Below are 23996 nucleotides of genomic sequence, written 5' to 3'. Positions count from 1 at the left end.
TGTGAGACCCTGTTTCTAAATAAAATACAGAATAGAGCTGGGGATGTGGCTCTGTGATCAAGTGCCCCGGAGTTCAATGCATGGTATCAAAAACCAACCAACCAACCAAACAAACAAACCCCCCCCCCCAAAAAAAAATAAATAAAACAAAAAACCAAAAACAAAAAACAAAACAAAAAAACCCCAATTTATATAGACTAAAAAAATAGCTTGTTCTCTTAGTCTGTGTTTTGGGATATTAGATCAAAAGAGACATTTTGGTTTATTTTGTCTCTCATATCTCTACTTTCTATGTCTAGTTGACTTGGATGAAAGTCTTACTTTAAATCATGAGCAGAAAGATAAGTGGTGGATGGATAGGCTTATGAGACTGGATTATTAGTAGAAATCAGTTGAAAAAGATTTATGGTTAGAAGCATGAGAGATTGGTGGTATGAAAATAACAGGATTTTAGGTAAAATCATACTCATTATGCAATAGTATTGACTTTATCAGTGATTACTAATTATGGATAGGTTTTATGGTGAAGAAATCATTCCTGTTTAATGTAGGAAGAGTTACTCTCCTCCCATAAGTGTGGAGGCTCTTTGTATTCACTCTTATTTCAGGTTCAGGGATTGTGCTTTTGTTCTAATAGTAAATTCTCTCTGTAATAGCATAGTATATCAACATCTTGTAAGAATAGAAATCATGGATGCTGATTCATGTAATGATTTGAATCTATTTTAGATGGGTAAGTTTTTCTTTTCATTTATATCCCAATTTAAAAAAATGTCTTGAGATGGAAATTGAGAAGAAAGTACTTTTGTTCTCCAAGTGTTTCTTAGAATCAGTGCTACGTTAAGAAACTTCAGACTTCAGTTATTTTATTTCATAAGTCCTCTGGGGCTAGACATAACACTATAGCATTATTTGTCAAACATAGAGCTTGAGTGTGTGTTGTTACTCTGTTGCCCCTGCTTCCCCAATAATTGAGTTATTACTATGTGTCAGACATTATACAGAAGCACTTTTAATACATTAACTCTAATTTTATTAACAGACTTGTCAGATAGTATCTCCCCATATATTCAGATTCATTCATTTTTTCCAGCAACCTAAGTATTGAATGCTGAATGAGGGTGAATTACTGTTTTAGCTATTGGGCCTTAGCTATAAAATAATAAATTCTCTATTCTCATCAAGAAGAATAAAAAAAATAAAACAGGTAAAGGGAGACAGAGTGAACATGGGGAAGGAAGGAGGGAATTTCTGTCTTCTGTATGTTTTTACAGAATGATTAGGTATGGCTTTTGTGAGATGATAACATCTGGGCAGAGGACACAGATTGAAGTGAGGAAAGTAAGTGCTCTTCCTTTTTTTTTAAATATTTATTCTTCAGTTTTTTTTTAAGGTTGGCACAATATCTTTATTTTACATTTATGTGGTACTGAGCACCTAGGTAAGCATGCTAGGCAAGCACTCTACCACTGAGCCACAACCCCAGCCCCCCCGTAAGTGCTGTTCTTATAGTACAAAATGTATAAAGGATTTGATATGGGGACCTGCTTATTTAGGCGAAGGAATTCTAGGGAGACTAGTATGACCAAAGAAGAGGGGAAGTTTGGGGAGGAGCTGAGAGAATGATGAGGGATGAGATCAACAAAGGCTTTAATAGTGAGATCAGATTTTAGTTAGAGATGGGATACCATTTGAGAATTTTGAGCAGAGGCATAATTGAGGTTTAGAGAGTGATATATTACTTTTGGAATTTAAGAAAAATACCTAAATATTTTCTAGTAATTCTTGCATCATGAAGTTTCATCACCAGACATTTGGATTTGGGTAAAGCAGAAAAGGTCTATGATTTCCCCTAATAGTCCTGTGGTATTTACAGGAGAGAAAAAGAAGACTAATAGTGAACATTTTTGGAGGCAAATACCTATTTATCATTTCTTAGAATTCAGTCATAATTTATGTCAAATGAATACATTAAGATTTCCTGAAGGAAACAATCTTTAAATTATATGTTGAAAACCACCTTCCTCTGTGCTTAATTTTCAACAAAGTGTGTGTGTGTGTGTGTAGGTATTTTTTTAAAGCTAGAATGAAACCTAGTGTCTTGCCCATGATGGCAGTCTACCACTGAACTGTATATCATCCCAAATCAACTTATATTTTTCTTTGTACCAGTTCATTAAAAGCATCTATATTCTGTGGACTTCAGTTATTTCTATGAGAGTTTGTGAACTTTTTTGGTCCTTATGGAAGAGACCTTAAAAAAAAACTGTGTTCTTTCTATCTTCTGAGTCATAGAATGGGCACATCAGTTTAGTTTGTAGGAGCGTTAAGGTTTTAAGAAAAGGAGATCAAATTAGTAATAAAGTCTCCCTCCAAAGGAAAAGCCCAGGACCTAATGGCTTCACTGCAGTTTACTCAGTCTATTGCAAAGAATTGAAAGTGAGGAAATCTTTCTAAACTTAATCTAATTAAGTCCAGCATTACACTGATACGCAAATAAGAGAAGGACACAAAATTAATGGAAACTGTAAACCAATATCCCTGATGAACATAGGTGCAAAAATTCTCAACAGGATATTAGCAATTGAAGTCAACAGCCCATCAATAAAATTCATTTACAATGATCAGTTGGTTTCATTCCAGGGATACAAGGATAGTTCAACATATATAAATCAATAAATTCAATACATAATATCAACAGAACAGAGGATAAAAATCATGTTATCGCTATCTGAATAGTTGCAGGAAAAACATTTGTAACATTTAATATCCCTTCATGACAAAAGCTTATAACAAATTAGATATAGAAGAATCATACCTCAACATAATTAAAGCTGTGTATGACAAATCTATAGTCAGCATCATAGTGAATGAGGAAAAGCTGAAAGCATTTCCTCTAAGATCAGGAACGGGTCAGTGGTGTCCACTCATTGCTCTTATTCAGTGCAGTACTAGAATAGGAGTTGGTCAAAATAAAGAAAGAACAGATATAATTAGAATGGGGAAGACATATTTCTGTTTGCAGATGAGATATACATATAGAAAAAAACTACCAAAAAAACTATTAGAACTGACAAACAAATTTGGTAAAAAAGCAAGATACAAAATCAACATAAAACAGTAGCTTTTCTATTCATCGGTAATGTATTTGCTGGGAAAGAAATCATGAAAGTAGTTTCAATCACCATACCTGCAGAGGAGAGAGACAGACAGATAGACACACACACATACATGACAGACTGACGGACTTAGAAGTAAACTTAATGAAGGAAATGAAAAACCTCTATAAAGAAAATTGCACAACACTTTTGAAAGATGTTGAAGAAGATATTGAAGAGATCCAGGATGGTGAACTAGAGGGAGGTTGTGTTTCTTGTTGCTCCATGACTAAGGATTCAAGAAGAGGAAATACTGTTTCTCTGTGAGGCAGATGTTACTGCCCACTGATACCCTGCTGTTTACCCCCCATTTGTTTACCATGATTGCCCACCATCTGCCAGTTTATCACCTGCCTTTTTAGAGCAGACCACTTGCTGGTCGCCCGTGGTCCCCCATTTGGCCATTTGCCTGACTCTTGCCTGCCCATCAAAAGCTGCCTGAGGTCCATTTGCTGATTGCCTGCACAATACCCACAGTCTGATGGTGGCTCTCCTGCTGCCCACTGATAACTAGAAGTCCATTGCAGAGTACCCAAAGATTTGGTTACATGCAGCTGCCTATATCTTGGGACACCAGCCAGAGCCTGCATGTTTGCCACTGCTACTGCCATCATCTTGGTGGCCACCTCAGTCTCCAGACAGTGCCTGGGCCTGGAGATATATTGTCTGGATAGCTGCAGGTCTCAGTGCTAGTGGTCACCATCTGGCTGCCTCCTTGTAGTGTTGCTCCTTTGTGTGTGTGCTTCTCTGGTGTTCTTTCTGCAAGTTGAAATGGCATTGAGATCTTGGGTCTGCAGCAAGACAGCCTGAGGAAGCTGAAGCCCAGGTCTTTCAGATTGAAGCTGGTTTGCATGGGCCAATATGGGTCTGGAAAGCCTGTCGAAAACACAGGTTGAAGAAAACTGGGCTCTCTCCAGCTCAGAGTTCTGAAATGTGTGGGACGGAAGGGCCTGGCTGTAGTGGGTCAGAAGGCTGGAAGAGGATGTGAGAGTGTCTTGCTCTTGGCTCACCCAGCCAACTAGTCCAGCACCCACCAGACTGGAGCTACCATCAAACTTCAGAGAACCTCACCTATCATCAGAGAAGAGAAGCTGTGAAAAATTTTAAAAGCCAACAGAAGCAATCGTTCAATTTTTCCATTCTATTGGAATGATCCTTCCTTCCTTCCTTCCTTTTCTGTATCTCTCATATATTTACTATCTTTGAATCCAAATATGTTTCATGCATCAATTTATTGAGGAATGGGATGCCTGAATAGTATATTACAGTTTTGTTGTATATCCTAATATTTTTACTTTAAAAAAAATCTATATGTTTTTTTTCTCTCACCTGTCTGTGTTCCTGGATTCTCTTTCTCACTTCTTTCATACTAACAGAAAACCTCTATTAATTCCTCCTTCGCTCTTATTATAAATTTTTTCCTCTATATTTTCTCCTTCTCCTTCATCAACATCACATCATTTGAAATGGTAAAACCTTTTAGCAAACTTACTGATTATATTGTAGGCAATAATTGAATACATAATTTCTGTTTATTGTGACAAAACTGTAGACACCTTAATAGGAGCTATTTGGTATAAGGTTGTATATTGTTTGTGTTGGGTGCTGTAAATATTGGTCTCCTCCTTAAAGGTGAGGTATTGGAAGGCTTCAGGGAAACTGAAAGACTATAGAGTAGAATCTGTACTGCCTCAAATCCATACTGCTACATGGGAAGATACACATACAGCAAGAAAAAACAAGGGAACAAAATGCCTCAGACAAACCAAGATGTTCTATCAATAGAATCCATAGACAACACAGTACAAGAAATGTCAGAGAGGACATTTAGAAGGTACATATTTAGAGTGATCTTTGAAATAAAGGCAGGTATCAGAGAGAAAATACAGAAAATGAAAGATCATTTCATCAAAGAGGCAGAAATTATAAAAAGGAATCAAGCAGAAATCCTCGAAATGAAGGAAACAATAAACCAAATTAAAAATTCAATGGAAAGTATCACTAACCCACTACTTAGAAGACAGAACCTCAGGCAATAAAGACAAAAATATACATATTCTTGAAAATAAAGTCAACCACAGAGAGAACATGGTAAGAAACCATGAATAGAACGTCCAAGAAATATGGGGTAACATGAAAAGAACAAATTTAAGATTTATCAGAATAGGTGAAAGTATAAAGATCCAAACCAAAGGAATGCACAGTCTTTTCAATGACATAATGCCATAAATTTTCCCAAATCTAGAGAATGAAATGGAAAATCATCTACAAGAGGCTTATAGGACCCTAAATGTATAAAGTTACATCAGACCCACATCAAGGCACATTATAATGAGAATGATTGTCATATAGAATAAGGATAGAATTTTAAAAGCTGCAAGAGAAACAAAGCAAATTACATACAAGGGGAAACTGATTTGGATTTTGACTGATTTCTCAACCCAGACCCTCAATGCCAGGATATGGAATAACATATATCAGTCTCTGAAAGAAAATGGATGTCAATGGATAATATTATATCCAGCAAAATTAAGCTTCAAATTTCTTGATGCAATAAAAACCTTTTATGATAAACAAAAGTTAAAAGAATTTACAACTAGAAAGCCTGCACTACAGAACGTTCTCAGCAAAATATTCCATGAAGAGGGGGAAAAAATGAAAATCAGCAAAGGGAGGAACTACACTAAAACAAATGTCAATCAAAGGAGAAATTAAGTCAAGTTACAAACCAAAATTACCAGGAATACAAGTCACATCTCAATAATAACCCTGAATGTTAATGGCTTAAACTTATCAATCAAAAGACATAGACTGGCAGATTGGATTAAAAAAAGACCAACAATATTCTGTCTTCAAGAGACTCATTCATAGAAAAAGACATCCACAGACTGAAGGTGAAACGTTGGGAACAAACATATCATTCACATGGATTATGTAAACAAGCAGAGGTTTCCATCCCCATATCAGAAAAAGTGGACTTCAAATCAAAGTTAGGAAGGGACAGAGAAGGACATTTCATACTGCTTAAGGGAATCATACATCAAAAAGTTGTAACATCGTAAATATATGTGCCCCAAACAATGAAGCATCTATATATACCAAACAAACCCTTCTCAATTTCGAGAATCAAATAGACCACAATACAATAATACTATGTGACTTTCACCTCTGGAAAGACCATCCAAACAAAAACTAAACAAAGAAACTATAGCATTAAATAATACAATGATTTAGACTTGAACCAACACATATAGAGTATTTCATCCATCATGGAGCAAATATACTTTCATCTCAGCAGCACATGGATTCTTCTCTAAAATAGACAATATTTATGCCACAAAGCAACTCTTTGCAAATACAAAAAAATTAGAAATATTACCCTATATTCTATTAGATTATAATGGAATGAAACTAGAAATCAATGATAAAATAAAAAGTAGAAGCCACTCCAACACCTGGAGACCAAATAGCATGCTATTGAATGATGAATGGATAGCAGAAGAAATCAGGGAGAAAATAAAAAAAAAATACTTAGAGGTTAATGAGAACACCAGTACAACATATTAAAATCTCTGGGACACAATGAAGGCAGTGCTAAGGGGAAAGCTCATTGCATTGAGCTCATACTTAAGACAATAAAAAGTCAACAAATAAATGACCTTACATTACATCTCAAAGCCTTAGGAAAAAAAATCAACACCAAAAGCGGTAGAAGACAGGAAAGAATTAAACCAGAGCTGAAATCAATGAAATTGAAATAAAAGAAACAATACAAAAAATTGACAAAATGAAAAGTTGACTCTCTGAAAAAGTAAATAAAATTGATAAGCCCTAATGAAGAGAAAAAAAATTACTAAAATTTGTGATGAAAAAGGAAGTATCATGTTGGAAAGTACTGAAGTACAGAAGATAATTAGAAACTATTTTGAAAATTTATACTCAAATAAAATAGAAAATCTTGAAGTCATCAGTAAATTTCTAAAGACACATGATCTACCCAACCTGAATCAAGAGGATATACACAATTTAAACACATCAATTTCGAGTAATGAGATTGAAGATGCCATCAAAAGCCTACCAACCAAGAAAAGCCTAGATAGAACAGACAGATTCCCAGTGAGCTCTACAAAACCTTCAAAGAAGAATTAACACTAGTAATCCTCAAATTATTTGATGAAATAGAAAAGGAGGGTACCCTTCCAAACTCATTATTTGAAGTAGTATCACCCTGATACCGAAACCAGACAAAAAGACACATCAAGGAGAGAAAACTACAGACCCATATTCCTGATGAACATAGATGAAAACATTCTCAATAAGATTCTGGCCAATTGCATACAAATACACATAAAAAGATAGTGACCATGATCAAATGGGGTTCATCCAAGAGATGCAAGGTTGGTTCAACATATGAAAATGAATAAATGTAATATATCAATACACTTAAAGACAATAAATATGATTCTATCAATAGATGCAGAAAGAGCATTTGACAAAACACAGCACTCCTTCATGTTCAAAACACTAGAAAGACTAGGGATAGTAGGAACATACCTCAACATTGTAAAAGCTATCTATGCTAAGCCCAAGGCCAACATTATTGTAAATGGAGAAAAATTGAAAGCATTTTCTCTAAAAATGGGAACAAGACAGGACTGCCCTCTTTCACCACTTCTATTCAACATGGCTCTTTTTTTAAACTTATTTTTTAATTGATTTAATTTTTTAAATACACAACAGTGGAATGTATTACAATTCTTATTACACATATAGAGCACAATTTTTCATATCTTTGTATAAAGTATGTTCATGCCAATTCATGTCTTTATACATGTACTTGTTTTTTTGCATTTCAATTCTTATTAAACATATTTACGACAATTTTTCTTATCTCTGTTTGTATGTAAACCAGCCTGTTTTGGTGCCAGTACCATGCTGTTTTTGTTACTATTGCTCTGTAGTTTAGTTTAAGGTCTGGTATAGTGATGCCACCTGCTTCACACCCAATTCGAGTCTTCATACATCTACTTTGGATAATGATGTCCATCACATTCCACCATCCTTGCTAATCCAATGCTTCCTCCCTTTCCCTCCCTCCCCTCTTTCCTATCTAGAATTCATCTATTCGTCCTATGTTCCCCCTCCCTACCCCACTGTGAGTCAGGCTCCTTATATCAGAGAAAACATTTGGCATTTGTTTATTTGGGATTGACTAACTTCATTTAGCATTATCTTCTCTAATGCCATCCATTTGCCTGTAAATGCTATGATTTCATTCTCTTTTAATGCTGAGTAAAATTCCATTGTGTATATATGCCACATTTTTTTAATCCATTCATCCAATGAAGGGCATATATGTTGGCACCACAGTTTAGCTATTGTGAATTGTGTTGCTATAAACATTGATGTGGCTGTGTCTCTGTAGTATACTGTTTTAAGTCCTTTGGGTATAGACCGAGGAGAGGGATAGCTGGGTCAAATGGTGATTTAATTCCCAGATTTCTAAGGAATTTCCATACTGCTTTCCATACTGGTTGCACCAATTTGCAATCCCACCAGCAGTGTATGAGTATACCTTTTTCTCCACATCCTCTCCAACATTTATTGTTGATTGTCTTCATAATGGCTGCCATTCTGACTGGAGTGAGATGATGTCTTAGAGTAGTTTTGATTTGCATTTCTCTGATTGCTAGAGGTGATGAACATTTTTTCATATATTTATTGATTGGTTGTATATCCTCTTCTGAGAAGTGTCTGTTCAGGTCCTTGGCCCATTTGTTGATTGGGTTATTTGTTTTTTTTTTTTTTTTGGGGGGGGGTGGTGGTTAGCTTTCTGAGTTCTTTATATACTCCAGAGATTAGTGCTCTATCTGATGTGTGACAGGTAAAGATTTGCTCTCAGGATGTAGGCTCTCTGTTCACCTCACAGATTGTTTCTTTTGCTGAGAAGAAACTTTTTAGTTTGATTTCATCCCATTTATTGATTCTTGGTTTTAATTCTTGTACTAAGGAGTCTTATTAAGGAAGTTGGGGCCTAAACCCACATAATGAAGATTAGGGCCTACTTTTTTTTTCTATTAGATGCAGAGTCTCTGTTTTAATTGCTAGATCCTTGATTTATTTTGAGTTAAGTTTTGTGCATTTTGAGAGAGATGGGTTTAATTTCATTTTGTTGTATATGGATTTCCAGTTTGCCCAGCACCATTTGTTGAAGATGTTAACTTTTCTTCAGTGCATGTTTTTGGCACCTTTGTCTAATATAATTTGTAATTTTGTGTGTTAGTTTCTGTGTCCTCTATTCTGTACCATTGGTCTACCAGCCTGTTTTGGTGCCAGTACCATGCTGTTTTTGTCACTATTGTTCTGTATTTTAGTTTAAGGTCTGGTATAGTGATGCTACCTGCTTCACTCTTCCTGCTAAGGATTGTGTTAGCTATTCTGGGTCTCTTATATTTCCAGATGAATTTTATGATTGCTTTTTCTATTTCTATAAGGAATGCCATTGGGATTTTGATTGGAATTGCATTAAATATGTATAGTGCTTTTGGAAGTATGGTCAATTTGCTAATATTAATGCTGCCTATCCAAGAGCAAGGTAGATCTTTCTGTCTTCTAAGGTCTTCTTTGATTTCTCTCTTTAGGGTTCTGTAGTTTTCATTGTATCGATCTTTCACTTCTTTCATTAAGTTGATTCCCAAGTATCTTATTTTTTTTTTGAGGTGATTGTGAATGGCGTATTTTTTCTGATTTCCTTCTCAGAGGCTTTGTCCCTGATATACAGAAATGCCTTTGATTTATGGGTGTTGATTTCATATCCTGCTACTTTGCTGAATTTACTTACTAGTTCTAGAAGTTTTCTGGTGGAGTTTTTAGGGTCTTCTAGGTATGGAATTATATCATCAGCAAATAGTGCCAATTTGAGTTATTCTTTTCCTATGTGTATCCCTTTCATTTTTTTTTGGTCTAATTGCTCTGGCCAGTGTTTCAAGGACTGTGTTAAATAGAGGTGGTGAAAGAGGGTATCCCTGTCTTGTTCCAGTTTTTAGAGGGAATGCCTTCAATTTTTCTTCATTTAAAATGATGTTGGCCTGGGGCTTAGCATAGATAGCTTTTACGATGTTGAGATATGTTCCTGTTATCTCTAGTTTTTCTAGTGTTTTGAACATAATGGGGTGCTGTATTTTGTCAAATGCTTTCTCTGTGTCTGTTGAGATGATCATATGATTCTTATCTTTAAGTCTATGGATGCGATGAATTACATTTATTGATTTCCGTTATGTTGAACCAACCTTGCATCCTTGGGATGAATCCCAGTTGATCATGGTGCACAATCTTTTTGATATGTCTTTGTATTCAATTTTCCAGAATTTTAGCATCTGTATTCATTAGGGATATTGGTTTTTCTTTCTTTGATGTGTCTTTGTCAGTTTTGGGGATCAGGGTGATATTGGCCTCATAGAATGAGTTTGGAAGTGCTGCCTCTTTTTCTATTTCCTGAAATAAATTAAAGAGTATTGGTGTTAGTTCTTCTTTAAAGGTCTTGTAGAACTCAGCTGTGTATCCATACGGTCCTGGGCTTTTTTTGGTTGGTAAGCTTTTGATGGCTTCTTCTATTTCCTCACTTGATATTGGTCTGTTTAAATTGTGTATGATCTTCCTGACTCAATCTGGGCAAATCACATGACTTAAGAAATTTGTCAATGCCTTCAGTGTCTTCCATTTTATTGGAGTATAAGATTTCAAAATACTTTCTAATTATCCTCTGTATTTCTGTAGTGTCTGTTTTGATATTACCTTTTTTAATCACATATGCTGGTCATTTGAGTTCCTTCTGTCCTTCTTTTCTTTAGCGTGGCTAAGGTTCTGCCAATTTTATTTATTTTTTCAAAGAACCAACTTTTTGTTTTGTCAATTTTTTCAATTGTTTTCTTTTGATTTCATTGATTTCAGCTCTAATTTTAATTATTTCTTGCCTTCTACTGCTTTTGCTATTGGCTTGTTCTTTTTCTAGGGCTTTGAGATGTAGTTTGAGGTCATTTATTTGTTGACTTCTTCTTGTAAGGAATGAACTCCATGCAATGAATTTTCCTCTTAGTACTGCTTTCATAGTGTCCCAGAGATTTCGATATGTTGTGTCTGTGTTCTCATTTACTTCTAGGAATTTTTTAATCTCCTCCTTGTTGTTTTTCACCCATTGTTCATTCAGTAGTATATTGTTTAGTCTCCCTGTAGTGGAGAAATTTTACTTTTTATTTTGTCGTTGATTTCCAATTTCATTCCATTATGATTTGATGTAGTATGATGTAGTATGTCTACTTTTTTGTGTTTGTTAAGAGTTGCTTTGTGGCACAGTATACGGTCTATTAAGAGAAGGTTCCATGTGCTGCTGAGAAGAAAGTGTATCCGCTTGATGCAGGTTGAAGTATTCTGTATATGTCAGTTAATCTAAATTATTGATTGTATTATTTAGTTCTGTAGTTTCTTTGTTCAACTTTTGTTTGGAAGATCTACCCAGTGGTGAGAGAGGTGTGTTAAAATCACCCAAGATTATTGTGTTGTGGTCAGTTTGACTCTTGAACTTGAGAAGAGTTTGTTTGATGAACATAGCTGCACCATTGTTTGGGGCATATATATTTATGATTGTTATGTTTTGTTGGTATATGGTTTCCTTGAGCAGTATGTAATATCCATCTTTATCCCTTTTGATTATCCTTGGCTTGAAGTCTATTTTATTTGATATGAATATGGAAACTCCTGCTTGCTTCCTGAGACATGGTTTGTATCTCCAGCCATATTTGTTTATTTTTGTTATTTTACTTGAATTAGTTTCCTCTTTGATAGTTTTTCCTTTAGTGTACTACCTCCCTCTGCTGATTTTCATTTCCTCTTCAGAAAATATTTTGCCAAGGATGTTTGTAGTGCCAGTTTTCTAGCTATAAATTCTTTTAACTTTTGTTTATTGTGGAAATTTTTTATTTCATCTTCAAATCTAAAGCTTATTTTTGCTGGATACAGGATTCTTGGTTGGCACCCATTATCTTTCAGAGCTTGATATATTTTGTTCCAGGATCTTGTAGCTTTTAGGGTCTGTGTTGAAAAGTCTGCCATTATCCTAATTGGTTTTTCCTTATGTGTAATTAGATTTCTTTCTCTTGTGGCTTTTACTACTCTCTCCTTATTCTGTATATTGGGCATTTTCATTATAATGTGCCTTGATGTGGGTCTGTTGTGCTTTTGTATATTTGGCATACTGTTGGCTTCTTATATTTGGATTTCCAATTCATTCTTCATGTTTGGAAAGTTTTCTGATATTATTTCATTGAATAGATTGTTTATTCCTGTGGTTTGGACCTCTATGCCTTCATTATCCAGTAGCTCTTAAATTTGGTCTTTTTATGCTATCTCATATTTTTTGAATGTTCTGCTTGTGATTTATTATCATTTCGCTGTGTGGTCTATGTTCTTTTCAAGATGATTTATTTGATTTTCATTGTCTCATATCCTATCTTCTAAGTGGTCTACTCTGTTTGTGATACTTTCATTTGAGTTTTTAATTTGGTTTATTATTTTTTTCATTGCAAGGATTTCAGTTTGTTTTTTCTATGTAACCTTTATCTCCCTTTTGAGGTGATCTTTTGCTCTTGGATTTGTTTCTGTAGCTCATTTTGGAAGTGATCTTTCACTGCCTGTATTTGTTCTCTTATGTCTTCTTTGAGATCCCAAAACATTTTAACCATGTATACTCTGTCGTTTTTTCTGCTGTAGCTTCCATTTCTTCTCATGATGTGTTGTCTTCTTGATTTGTTTGTGGTACTTTCTTTTTTTTTTGTCTTTTCATGTTGCTCATGTGTCTTCCTTTCCAGCTCTGTGGATCTGGTGTGTTATTGTTTTTACTCTATAAATATGTAGTGCTCTTGTAGAGTTCCACGGTCTCTCCAGCTCAAATGGCAATCAGATATGATAGCCACGGCCACCACAAAATGGCAGGGAAGGTTTTTCAAGATGGAGTTAGTCTGTTTCCAGTGCCCCGGTGTCTGATGATGTGGGCGGAGCTGGGCGATGGCCTTGTGCTGTGGGTAGGTAGTTTCTAAGTGATCTGTGTGGGAGCGGTGCGCAGTCTGGAGTTCTGCAGATGTGCTGATAGGTATTTCTGCTAAGCTGCTTGTGAGCAGTGCATGAGCTAGACCTGTGTGCTTTGGGTCCAGAGTCCGGAGATTTACTTGGGCCCAGAGGCTCTGATTTCCATGCGGTCTGTTGCAGCGATGGTGATTTCTCCAAAAATCAACTGGCCTCTGGAGATTTGATCTGGGAACTCTCAACATGGTTCTTGAAACTCTAGCCAGAGCAATCAGATGAAAGAAATTAAAAGGATACAAAGAAGAAAAGAAGAACTCAGATTATCATTGTTTGCTGATGACACAATTCTATATTTAATGGATCCAAAAAAATTCCATCAGAAAACTTCTAGAACTAATAAATGAATCCAACAAAGTAGCAAATATAAAATTAATACACATAAATCAAATGCATTTGTATACATCAGTGATGAACCCTCTGAAAGAGAAATTAGGAAAACTATCCCATTCAAAATAGCCTAAAAATAAAATACTTGGAATTAATCTTAACAAAAGATGTGAAAGGCATCTACAACTGAACACCAAGGAAAGAAATTTAAGAAGACCTTAGGAGATAGAAAGATCCCCCATGCTCTTGGATAGGCAGAATTAATAGTGTTAAAATGGCCATACTACTAAAAGTGTTATACAGATTTAATGCAGTTCATATTCAAATACCAATGACATTTTTTATAGAACTAAAAAAGGCAATAATGAAATTCATTTGGAAATATAAGAGACCCAGAATAGCCAAAGCAACCCCTAGCAAGAAAAGTGAAGCAAGAGGCATCACAATACCAAACCTTAAACTAGAATATAGAGCAATAGTAACAAAAATGGCATGGTATTGGCACCAAATAGACATGTAGACCAATGGTACAAAATAGAAGACATGGAGAAAATCTCAGATAAATACAGCTATCTCATACTAGGCAAATGTGCCAAAAACATACATTGGAGAAAAGATAGCCTCTTCAACAAATGGTGCTGGGAAAACTGGAAATCTATATGTAGCAAAATGAAATTAAACCTCTATCTCTCACCCTGCACAAAAATCAACTCAAAATGGATCAAAGCCTTAGGCACTAGACCAGAGACTCTGTGCATAGTAGAAGAAAAAGTAGGCCCAGTTCTTCATCATGTCAACTTAAGACCTGATTTCTTTAGTGAGGCTCCTCAAGTTCAAGAATAAAATTAAGAATCAATAAATGGGATGGTATCAAACTAAAAAGCTGCTTCTCAGCAAAGGAAACAAGAACATGAAGAGAGAGTCCACAGAATGGGAGAAAATCTGTATCACATGCAGTTTAGATAGAGCACTAATCTCCAGGATATATGAAGAACTCAAAACACTTAACAACAAAAAAATAAACAACCCAGTCAATAAATGGTCTAAGGAACTGAACAGACCCTTCACAGAAGAAGAATACAACAATTCACAAACATATGGAAAAAATGTTCATCGTTTCTAGTAATTAGAGAAATGCAAATCAGAACTACTCTAAAATTTCATCTTACTCCGGTTAGAATGGCAATTATCAAGAATATAAGCAATAGTATGTGTTGGCAAGGATGTGGGAAAAAAGGTACAGTTACACTCACACATTTCTGGTGGCTCTGCAAATTGGTACAACCACTATGGAAAGGTGTATGGTGATTCCCCAGAAAACTTGGAATGGATCCACCATTTGACCCAGCTATCGCACTCCTTGGTTCCTACCCAAAGGACTTAAAAACAGCATACTACAGTGACACAGCCACATCAGTATTTGTTTATAGCAGCTCAATTCACAGTAGCTGAACTATGGAATCAACCTAGGTTCCCCCAACAGATGAATGGATAAAGAAAATGTGGTACATATCCACAATGGAATGTTAGTCAGCCTTGAAGAAGAATGAAATTATGGCATTTGCAGGTAAATGGATGAAACTAGAAAATATCATAAGTGAAAAACCATTCAAAAAAAACCCCCAAAGGCCAAATGTTTTGTCTGATAAGTGGATGCTGATCCATAGTTGCTGGTGGGGGGCAGGTAGGAAAGAATGGATGAACTTTGGATTGCACAGAGGAGACTGAGGGTAGAGAAGGGACCATGGGGATGGGAAGGTTGGTAGGATGAGACAGACATTATTACCTTGGATACGTGTATGATTATACTTCTGGTATGACTTTGCATACATGCACAGCCAGAGGAATGAGAAGTTGTGCTCCATTTATGTACAGTTGTCCAAATGCATTCTACTGTCATGTAAAACTAATTAGAAAAAATTTAAATGAATTAAAAAACAAAGAAAAAAGTTGAAGAAGATATTTAAAAATGGAAGACCTTCCTTGTTAATTTATTAGAAGAATTATTAGTGTTAAAATGTCTGTACTTCTCAAAGTGAATCTATGTATGCAGTGTCTTCCTTATCAAAATATCAGTGATATTCTTAATAGAACTAGAGAACAATGACTAAGATTTACATGAGAGCATAAAAGACTGTGGATTGCCAAGGTTATCTTGAACAAATTAATAAAGCTAGAGGCATCACAATACCTTATTTCAAGACATACAGAGCCACAGTTAGAAAAACAGCCAGATATAGTACAAAAACATACAGGTACACCATTAGAACAGAATAGAAAGCCCAGAAGTAAACTCATTCATTTATTGACAAATGATTCCCCCACAGAGGCCAAAAGTACTTTAGAAAAATTACATCCTCTTAATAAATGATGTCAGAAAAATGGGATATGCACATACAGAAGATTGAAACTTTACCCTTCTCTTTTACATGTGTATAAAAATGTACTCAAAATCTATCAAGACAAGAACGTCTGAAACTACTGGAAGAAGACATAAGTGTTATACTTAAGACATTGGAACAGGCAATGATTTTCTTGATAGAAACCCCAAAGTGCAGAAACAAGAGGAAAATTGGCATGTGGGATGACATCAAGCTAAAAAGCTTATGTACACTAAACAATTAACAGTGAATGTGAGAAAATATTTGACAACTCCTTATCTGACAAATGGCTAATATCTAGAATATATAAGGAACTCAAAGAAAGTAACAACAAAAACCCAAATAAACCAAATAGGGAAGATGACAAGTGAGCTGAATATGCCTTTATAAAAGGAGGAAATACAAATGGTCAATAAATATATGAAAAATGCCCGTATATCATTAACAATCATGGAGACAGAACATAATTACATAACAACATTTTTTTTGTTACTAAAAACAGAAAATGGTTGGTAGAAATGTAAATTAATCATTATGGCAGTTCCTCAAAACATTAAAAATAGAACTATAATATAATACAGTCCAGGTGTCTCACTGCTAGCTATATGTCCAAAAGGGATGAAACCAGCATACCAAGAAGATACCTGTATGCCAATGTTTATTGATGTGATATTCACAATAATTAAGATATGTAATCAGCCTGGGTACCCATCAACAGATGGATGGATAAATAAAGTATGGCATCTATATACAGTGGAATGTTATTCAGCCATAAAGAAGAATGAAATCCTGTCATTTGCAGTAAAATGTGTGGAACTGGGAAATATAATGTTAAATGAAACAAGCCACAGAAAGACAAATTCTGCATGTTCTCTCTCAAATATGGAAGCTAAAAAACGTCAGCCTGAAAGTAGAATAAGCTCAACTAGAGATTGGGAATCTCTGTTGTGGGAAGGTTAAAAAAGGGAGGTTGATGGTTTGGCCATGTAGGTCATTTGCATAATTCTTTTACAAATTTCCAATTGGGCAGGATATAACAAACAAATTAGGTCTGTTCTGTTTTCTCTTAGAGTTTACCATCTCAGTTGATTGGAGTTCATCAATGATGCAGAGATTTTTTTTTTTTTTAAATGAATTTCCTCCTAATTAGATAATAAATTTCATAAGTGAGAAAAAAAAAAGGAGGTTGATTTTGGTCAGTGCATGCTATGTTCATGTATAAAATTATCATACTGAACCTCATTAACATGTACAATAATAAATGTTAACAACAAAAGGAAAATGGATGACTGATGTTCACTGTGTACAATTCTCATGACCCTCATTCATTATGGTAGCATCTCATGAAGATGAAAAAAAGTTTTTTAAATCTTAGATTAGAGCTTTCCATGGATCAGGAGAAGTGGCTCAGGGAGAATGATCACGTTTTCTTCCCCAGTATATAGTATTAAGTGCATGAACAATACACATTTAAGGTTCCTATATATCTTTTTATTGCTTGATAAATAGCATATTTATATCACCTTATAACTTTCCTTTATATTGATGATGATGTACTATAGTTTATGTAAAATCACCTACATATTGGTTGCTTTCAGGTTTTGGCAATTATGATCCTGTAAATACCCATTTGTAGTTTTTTTTTCTGTGTGTGTATGTGCACATATGTTTTCAGCTCATTTGGGTAAATATCAAGGAATGAATTGCTGATCCTATTGTAAGATTATGTTTAGTTGTTTAAGAAACCTTCAAGTTGTCTTCCAAAGTGCCTTTACCATTTTGCATTCTGAAAAATGAATGAAAGTTCCTGTCGTTCTACATCCTCAACAGCATTGGGTAGTGTCAGTATTTCCTGATTTGGGCCATTCTTATAGGTGAGTAGTGGTATCTCAATGTTTAAGGGAAAAATCCCCTAGTAGGATATGATGAGCTACCCCACCCCCATATTCTTATTGCCATAGCTGTGTGGTGTCTTTGGTGAGGTTCAGGTTTTTTACCTGTTTTTAAATTGAATTGTGTATTTTCTTAAATGTTGAATTTTAAGGGTTCTTTGTGTATTTTGGCTAACAGTCCTTTATCAGACGTGTGTTTTATATACATTTTCTCCTAATTAGTGGTTTGTCTTCTCATTCTTTTGATAGTTTCTTTCACAGAGCAGACTTTTTAGTTAACATATAGTCCAACTTACTAAAGAATTTATGAATCATGTCTTTGATTTTTATATCTAAAAAGTCATCACCATACCCAGTTGTCATCTAGATTTTATCCTGTTATTATCTGGGAGTTTTGTGGTTTTACATTTTACATTGATATCTATGATACATTTTGAGTTAATTTTTATGACTGGTATATGGTATGTATCCACATTTATTTTTTGTGTGAGTATGTTTAGTTGTCCTAGCACCATTTGTTGAAAACATTGCTTTTGGGCTGGGGATGTGGCTCAAGCGGTAGCGCATGCAGCCTGGGTTCGATCCTCAGCACCACATACAAACAAAGATGTTGTGTCCGCTGATAACTAAAAAATAAATATATTCTCTCTCTCTTTTTTTAAAAAAAGAAAACATTGCTTTTCCCCCCCTCATTGTATTTCTTTTGCCCCTTTGTTAAAGATCAGTTTATGTTGGGCTATTTCTGGATGCTCTGTTTAATCCTATAGATCATTTTGCCCATTCTTTCATTAGTACCCCACTGCCTTAACTACTGTAGCTTTGTGGTATTCTTGTGACTTTATTGAAAAGAGGCTTTTTGGAGAGCCTTACTCTGCAAATCATTCTGATGTCATTATGTTTCTTAATTATCTGTAAAGTATCATGTTGAAAACAATTGTCACTTTTTAAGAAAATAAATTGAGATTTAATGTGTAAAGTGAGTTAATGAAACTTATTATCTCAGCAGTTGCCCTATACAGAAAGGAAGATTTCTTTTCTTTTATTGTTTCAGGGGAGAAGTAATTGATTCTTTTCCTCATAGTTTTGTTACAAGACTTAAACCGAATACAGAGAATAAACTTTCAATTTCAGTGTAAAAGGCTTGGGAGGCTGAGACATGAGGATTACAAGTTCAAGGCCAGCCTCAGTAACTTAATGAGGTCCTAAGTGTTAGGGAGAACCTGTCTTAAAATAAAAAATGAGGGGCTGGGGATGTGGCTCAAGAGGTAGCACGCTCACCTGGCATGCGTGCGGCCCGGGTTCGATCCTCAGCACCACATACAAACAAAAAGATATTGTGTCTGCCAAAAAACTAAAAAAAATAAATATTAAAAAATTCTCATTCTCTCTCTCTCTCTCTCTCAAAAAAAAAATGGCTGAGTGGTTAAGTGCCTCTGAGTTCAATTCCTGGTACCAATAAAAGAAAAAAAAAGATCAATAAGTTTTATGTAATATTAGCTATTATTAATAATCTTTACTCCTTTTTCTCCATCTTCCTCCTTTAAACATACAGCTCTTAGCTTGCCCTCCTAAATACAGGAACTGCTTTATTAAACCCTAGTAATGAAACCATAGCAGAGCTCTGAAAAGAACTGATTGGAATTGCTGGGCATGGTGGCGTATCCCTGTAATCCTAGGGGCTTGTAATCAGAGAGGGGAAGATTGCAAGTTCAAAGCCAGCCTCAGCAATGGCGAGGTGCTAAGCAACTCTGAGAGACCCTGTCTGTAAATAAAATACAAACTAGGGTTGGGATGTGGCTCAGTGGTTGAGTGGATGTGGCTCAGTGGTTGCCCCTGAGTTGAGTCCCCAGTATCCCCCAAAACAAAAGCCAAACAAAAAAGATGATAGCTTGGCATTGAGAAAATGTGGTAATACAATTTTCTTTTCCCTGAAAATTGTTTGTATCATGTAATTGGAAAGCTTGTTAGCATTGCTATGTATGAATGCTTAAAAGAGTTAAGTGAGGGCGGGGGAGAGGAAAAGTAATAAGTAAGTACCTGGATTGGCAGGGATGTTGCCTTTAATAACTAGAAGGCAAAGAAATGAGAGTAATGTAGTATACTGCATTTAAGATTGAATGAGTTCAGGAAATGAAAGTCTGTGTTATACTCCTGTTTGCAACAAAACCACTCAATGTTTTTGGAATTTCTTCGCCTCTAATAAATCTATCTGGGATTTTTTGGTGCAGTAGAGTTATGTATAATTCCTGTTTCTTATTCATTAAAAGGGGTGTGCACCCTGTGATGAAAATTGGACTGTAGTAACAATAAAATTATTCCTTTTGAAGTGAGTTACTAGGATAACTCTAGATCCTAATAAATTTATGCTGGTATGTAAAGGAAAGCTTGTATTAATTTATTTTTTCTAAAAATATTATATTCAGTCTCTTACAAAAAAGACAACAATATGATTTTAATATCCTTTGTATGCTTTCTTTTAGGTTGGTACAGAGGAGTGTCAACAAAGAAGCCAAATGTAAAGGTAATGAAATGTTTGTTAGCTTTTTTAATTCCAGAGGGAGATGTCTAAGTATGTTTGGTAAAATAACAGCTCTTACTGATCTATCTCTTAAGTCTTTTATAGTGGCCACAAACATATTTTTCCTCTACAGAACTGTATCAGACTTTTCTCTGATTCAGGAATATTAAAATAATTTTTCTGAAAGGACAGAAAATGCAAATGTGATCATAGTTATAAAACTTATCTTGAAGAGGCAGGCCTATTTAAGTTTTAAATTGTTTTTCCTTCAAATATTTGACAAAAAGTAAATTGAATTATTTATAGAACTAGTTCCTTGGAATTTGAAGCAATCCAGGCATTGCCAAAATAATAATGTGACTAGTTAGATGAATTTATTTCTATTAAATAAATTGGAAAAAAAGTCAAATGGAAAAAAAGTCAAATAATGTCTAATTAGACATTGGTTGATCCTGATATTCTTGTTAAAATTTTAATCTAAATGAGATATTGGTGTATAATACTAATTTTGTGTTCTAGGTTTTATGTGTTTATATAATTGGTAATTTGATCAAATAAAATATATTTTAGTTAGCAGTTATAATACCATTAGGAACATTCTTCTTCAGTATAATGCATTTATAAAACATTCTTTCTGCTTAATTCTTTCATATAATTAATATTATTCATTTTCTTGTTTCTGTATTTTAATACTCGTTGTATTATGCTTTTTCTTATGTAGACAAATAACAAAATAAATAACAAAATTATCACATTATTTTCATTAAAAAATTGTCCCAAGTTTTACCCATCAGTTTTGCCAGTGAAATTGTTTTATTAGTTTCTTTCTTTTTTAAAAAATTTGTTCTAAGTAGTTATACATGACAGCAGAATGCATTTCGATTCATTGTGCACCAGTGGTACACAACTTTTCATTTCTCTGGTTGTACATGATGTAGAGTTGCACCATTCATGCAGTCATACATGTACTTATGAATATGATGTCTGTCTCATTCCACCATCTTTCCTACTCCCATTCCCCCTCCCCACCCCACCATCCATTTTTCCCATCCAGAGTTCCTCCATTTTTCTTATGCCCCTTCCCCCCATATGGATCAGCATCCATTTATCAGAGAGAACATTTGGTCTTTTGGTTTTTTGGGATTGGCTTGCTTCATTTAGCATGATATTCTTCACCTCCATCCATTTACCTGGAAATGCATAATTCTATTCTCTTTGAACGGAAATGCATAATTCTATTCTCTTTGAACACCAAGTTGTTGGTTTCTGAGGTAATGATTATAGTGAAACAATATCTTCATGTTTTAATTGCTTATAATCAGTTTTCTCATTCTTTGCACGACTAACATGTTGGGCTAGGCAACTCTTTGCTGTAGGAGGCTATCTTGTGTAGTTAAGATATTTATCAGCATATACGGTTTCTATCTACTGGATGCCAGTAACTATCTCCCCCTATGTTGTGACAGTGAAGAAGCAATCCAGGCATTGCCAAATGTATTATGGGGGCAAAATTGCTCCTGGTTGAGAACCACAGCTCAATAGGTAATTTTCCCCCTTCTATTTCTGATTTTGAGCTACACTTTAGGTGTTAATTTTGTCTTAAGAATGCTTACATGGGAATAGTTTCTATTTGTGTTTTATTTTTAAAATCTTGCTTGAATTGCCAAAAAGGTTAGCACTTGAATAAATAAGAACTCTTATAAATGAGTAGAAAGCTTTAATTTGTGCTATTACATATTATAAATTTATTCTTAGTAATATTTGATCTTGGCCACTCTTCTACTTTGCTTCCAATACTAGTATTTGGGGAATCACTGTGGTCATTGAAGTTATTATATGTTTGTGATTGATGTATCAAATTGATTCACAGTGTTTTGTTTAAAAATGATATCAAGGGAAACATGAGTGATAATACCTTTAAAATATTAAACATAATTGTTTTATCCATTGTTAAATAGCAAGTACAATAGAATGTAATGGATTAAACTAACATTTTATCTCTTCATGATTTTGTGGTTTGAGGAGTCAGCTGGGTGGCTGTTTGGATACCTGTGAGGTCATCTTGTAGCTATAGTCATCTGGGATCTCAACTGGCCAGAATGTCCAAGAGTATTTTTTTGGCATCTTGGCATGGATGGTGTACCACCAATATATGTTAATTGGGTTTCTCCATGTACTCTCAGGGTCTCTGTTCATGTGGCTTCTCCAGCAGGGTAACTAAAATTTCATTTTATAGTTAAGGGGAAGTACTCAGAATCTCATACCTATTTTCAGTTCTTTTCCATGTAAATCAGTTGTTTAGGGTCTGTGAGAGTAATTATTTTGTGATTTGTCTTTGTAGTTGTTTGATAAACTGATGAAAATGAGGAAGCTAAATCTCATTACCCTAAACAGTGTCAGATCTCTTTTTGTCAGATTAGATTCCATTAATTTCTTCACTTTAGGCTAATGTACTTCTGAAATTGTGTGGTTTAATTAACCCTCTGAAATTGTGTGGTTTAATTAACTCTTTGCTAAAATTGTGAGTGAGATTGTTTTTCTGATTTTTTTATCAGCAAGTTTATTTTTGTATATAGAAAATCTAATTAATATTTAAAAAATTTCAAATTTATTTTCCCTTATAAATTTTAAATAAATTTAATTTAAAATTTATTTATTTAAATATTTTAAAAAATCTTTTATAGTTGTAGATGGACAGCATGCCTTTATTTTGTTTATTTTTTTATGTGGTTCTGAGAATCAAACCCAGTGCCTCACATATGCTAGGCAAGTGCTTTGCTACTGAGCTACAGCCCCAGACCCCAATTTATTTTTTAATGTTTTAATGACTACAGTAGAGTCACACATAATAGGGGTTCATTTTTACATAATCATACATATAAGCATAGGGTGTTATTTATTCCATTTCAGTCCCCAGTACTTCCTCTTTCCATCCTCTCCTCCTTTTCCCCTTCCTCTATTCTACTGGTCTTCCTTCTATTTATTGTTTTTGTGATTAGTGCTTTATAGGTATATGTAAAGGTAGAATTTTCTGTGGTATATTCATACATGTACATGGCATAATTGGGTTAATTTTACCTCCATCCCCAATCTTTTCTTATCCCTTTTCCCTTCTCCCATTACCTTTCTCCACTCCATTGATATTTCTAAAATTTTTATGGAATTTCCCAATCCTGTTTTTCCCCTTATTTTATTCTAGCTTCCGCATATGAGAGAAAACATTGGAACCTTGACTTTCTGATTCTGGCTTATTTAACTTAGCATGGGTATTGTGATGTCTCCAGCATTGCTTTTTGGGGGAGTTTAGAATTGCTTTGGAATTTCAAAGTAATTTTAGGACTTTTTCCCCCCCTAGTTCTGTGAGGATATCATTGGCATTTTGATGGGGATTGCATTGAAGTTGTCTATTAATTTTGCTAATATGGCCATTTTAACAATATTAATTCTGCCTATCTAAGATGGAAAATCTTTTCTTCATCTTGTGTTTTCTTCAATATCTTTATTCAGTGTTCTACAGTTTTCATTGTAGAAGTCTTTCATCTTGGTGGTTAGATTTATTCCTAGATATTTTTTTGAGGCTATT

The 23996-nt window shown here is 34.7% G+C and overlaps 1 protein-coding gene across 1 annotated transcript in view; it reads left to right on the top strand.

Annotated features, from left to right (window-relative positions):
- Positions 1-23996, top strand: part of Dock3 (dedicator of cytokinesis 3) — a 589868-nt gene that overhangs the window by 68284 nt on the left and 497588 nt on the right. The window contains exon 2 of the mRNA XM_071614941.1: positions 20376-20416. Coding sequence (XP_071471042.1) covers positions 20376-20416 — 41 coding nt within the window. The remainder of the gene's footprint in view (positions 1-20375; positions 20417-23996) is intronic.

This window comes from Marmota flaviventris, chromosome 8, assembly GCF_047511675.1.
Source record: "Marmota flaviventris isolate mMarFla1 chromosome 8, mMarFla1.hap1, whole genome shotgun sequence".
Classification (NCBI taxonomy): domain Eukaryota; kingdom Metazoa; phylum Chordata; class Mammalia; order Rodentia; family Sciuridae; genus Marmota; species Marmota flaviventris.
The sequence above is the reverse complement of the archived record's forward strand: the minus strand, read 5'-3'. Positions and strand labels throughout refer to the sequence as shown.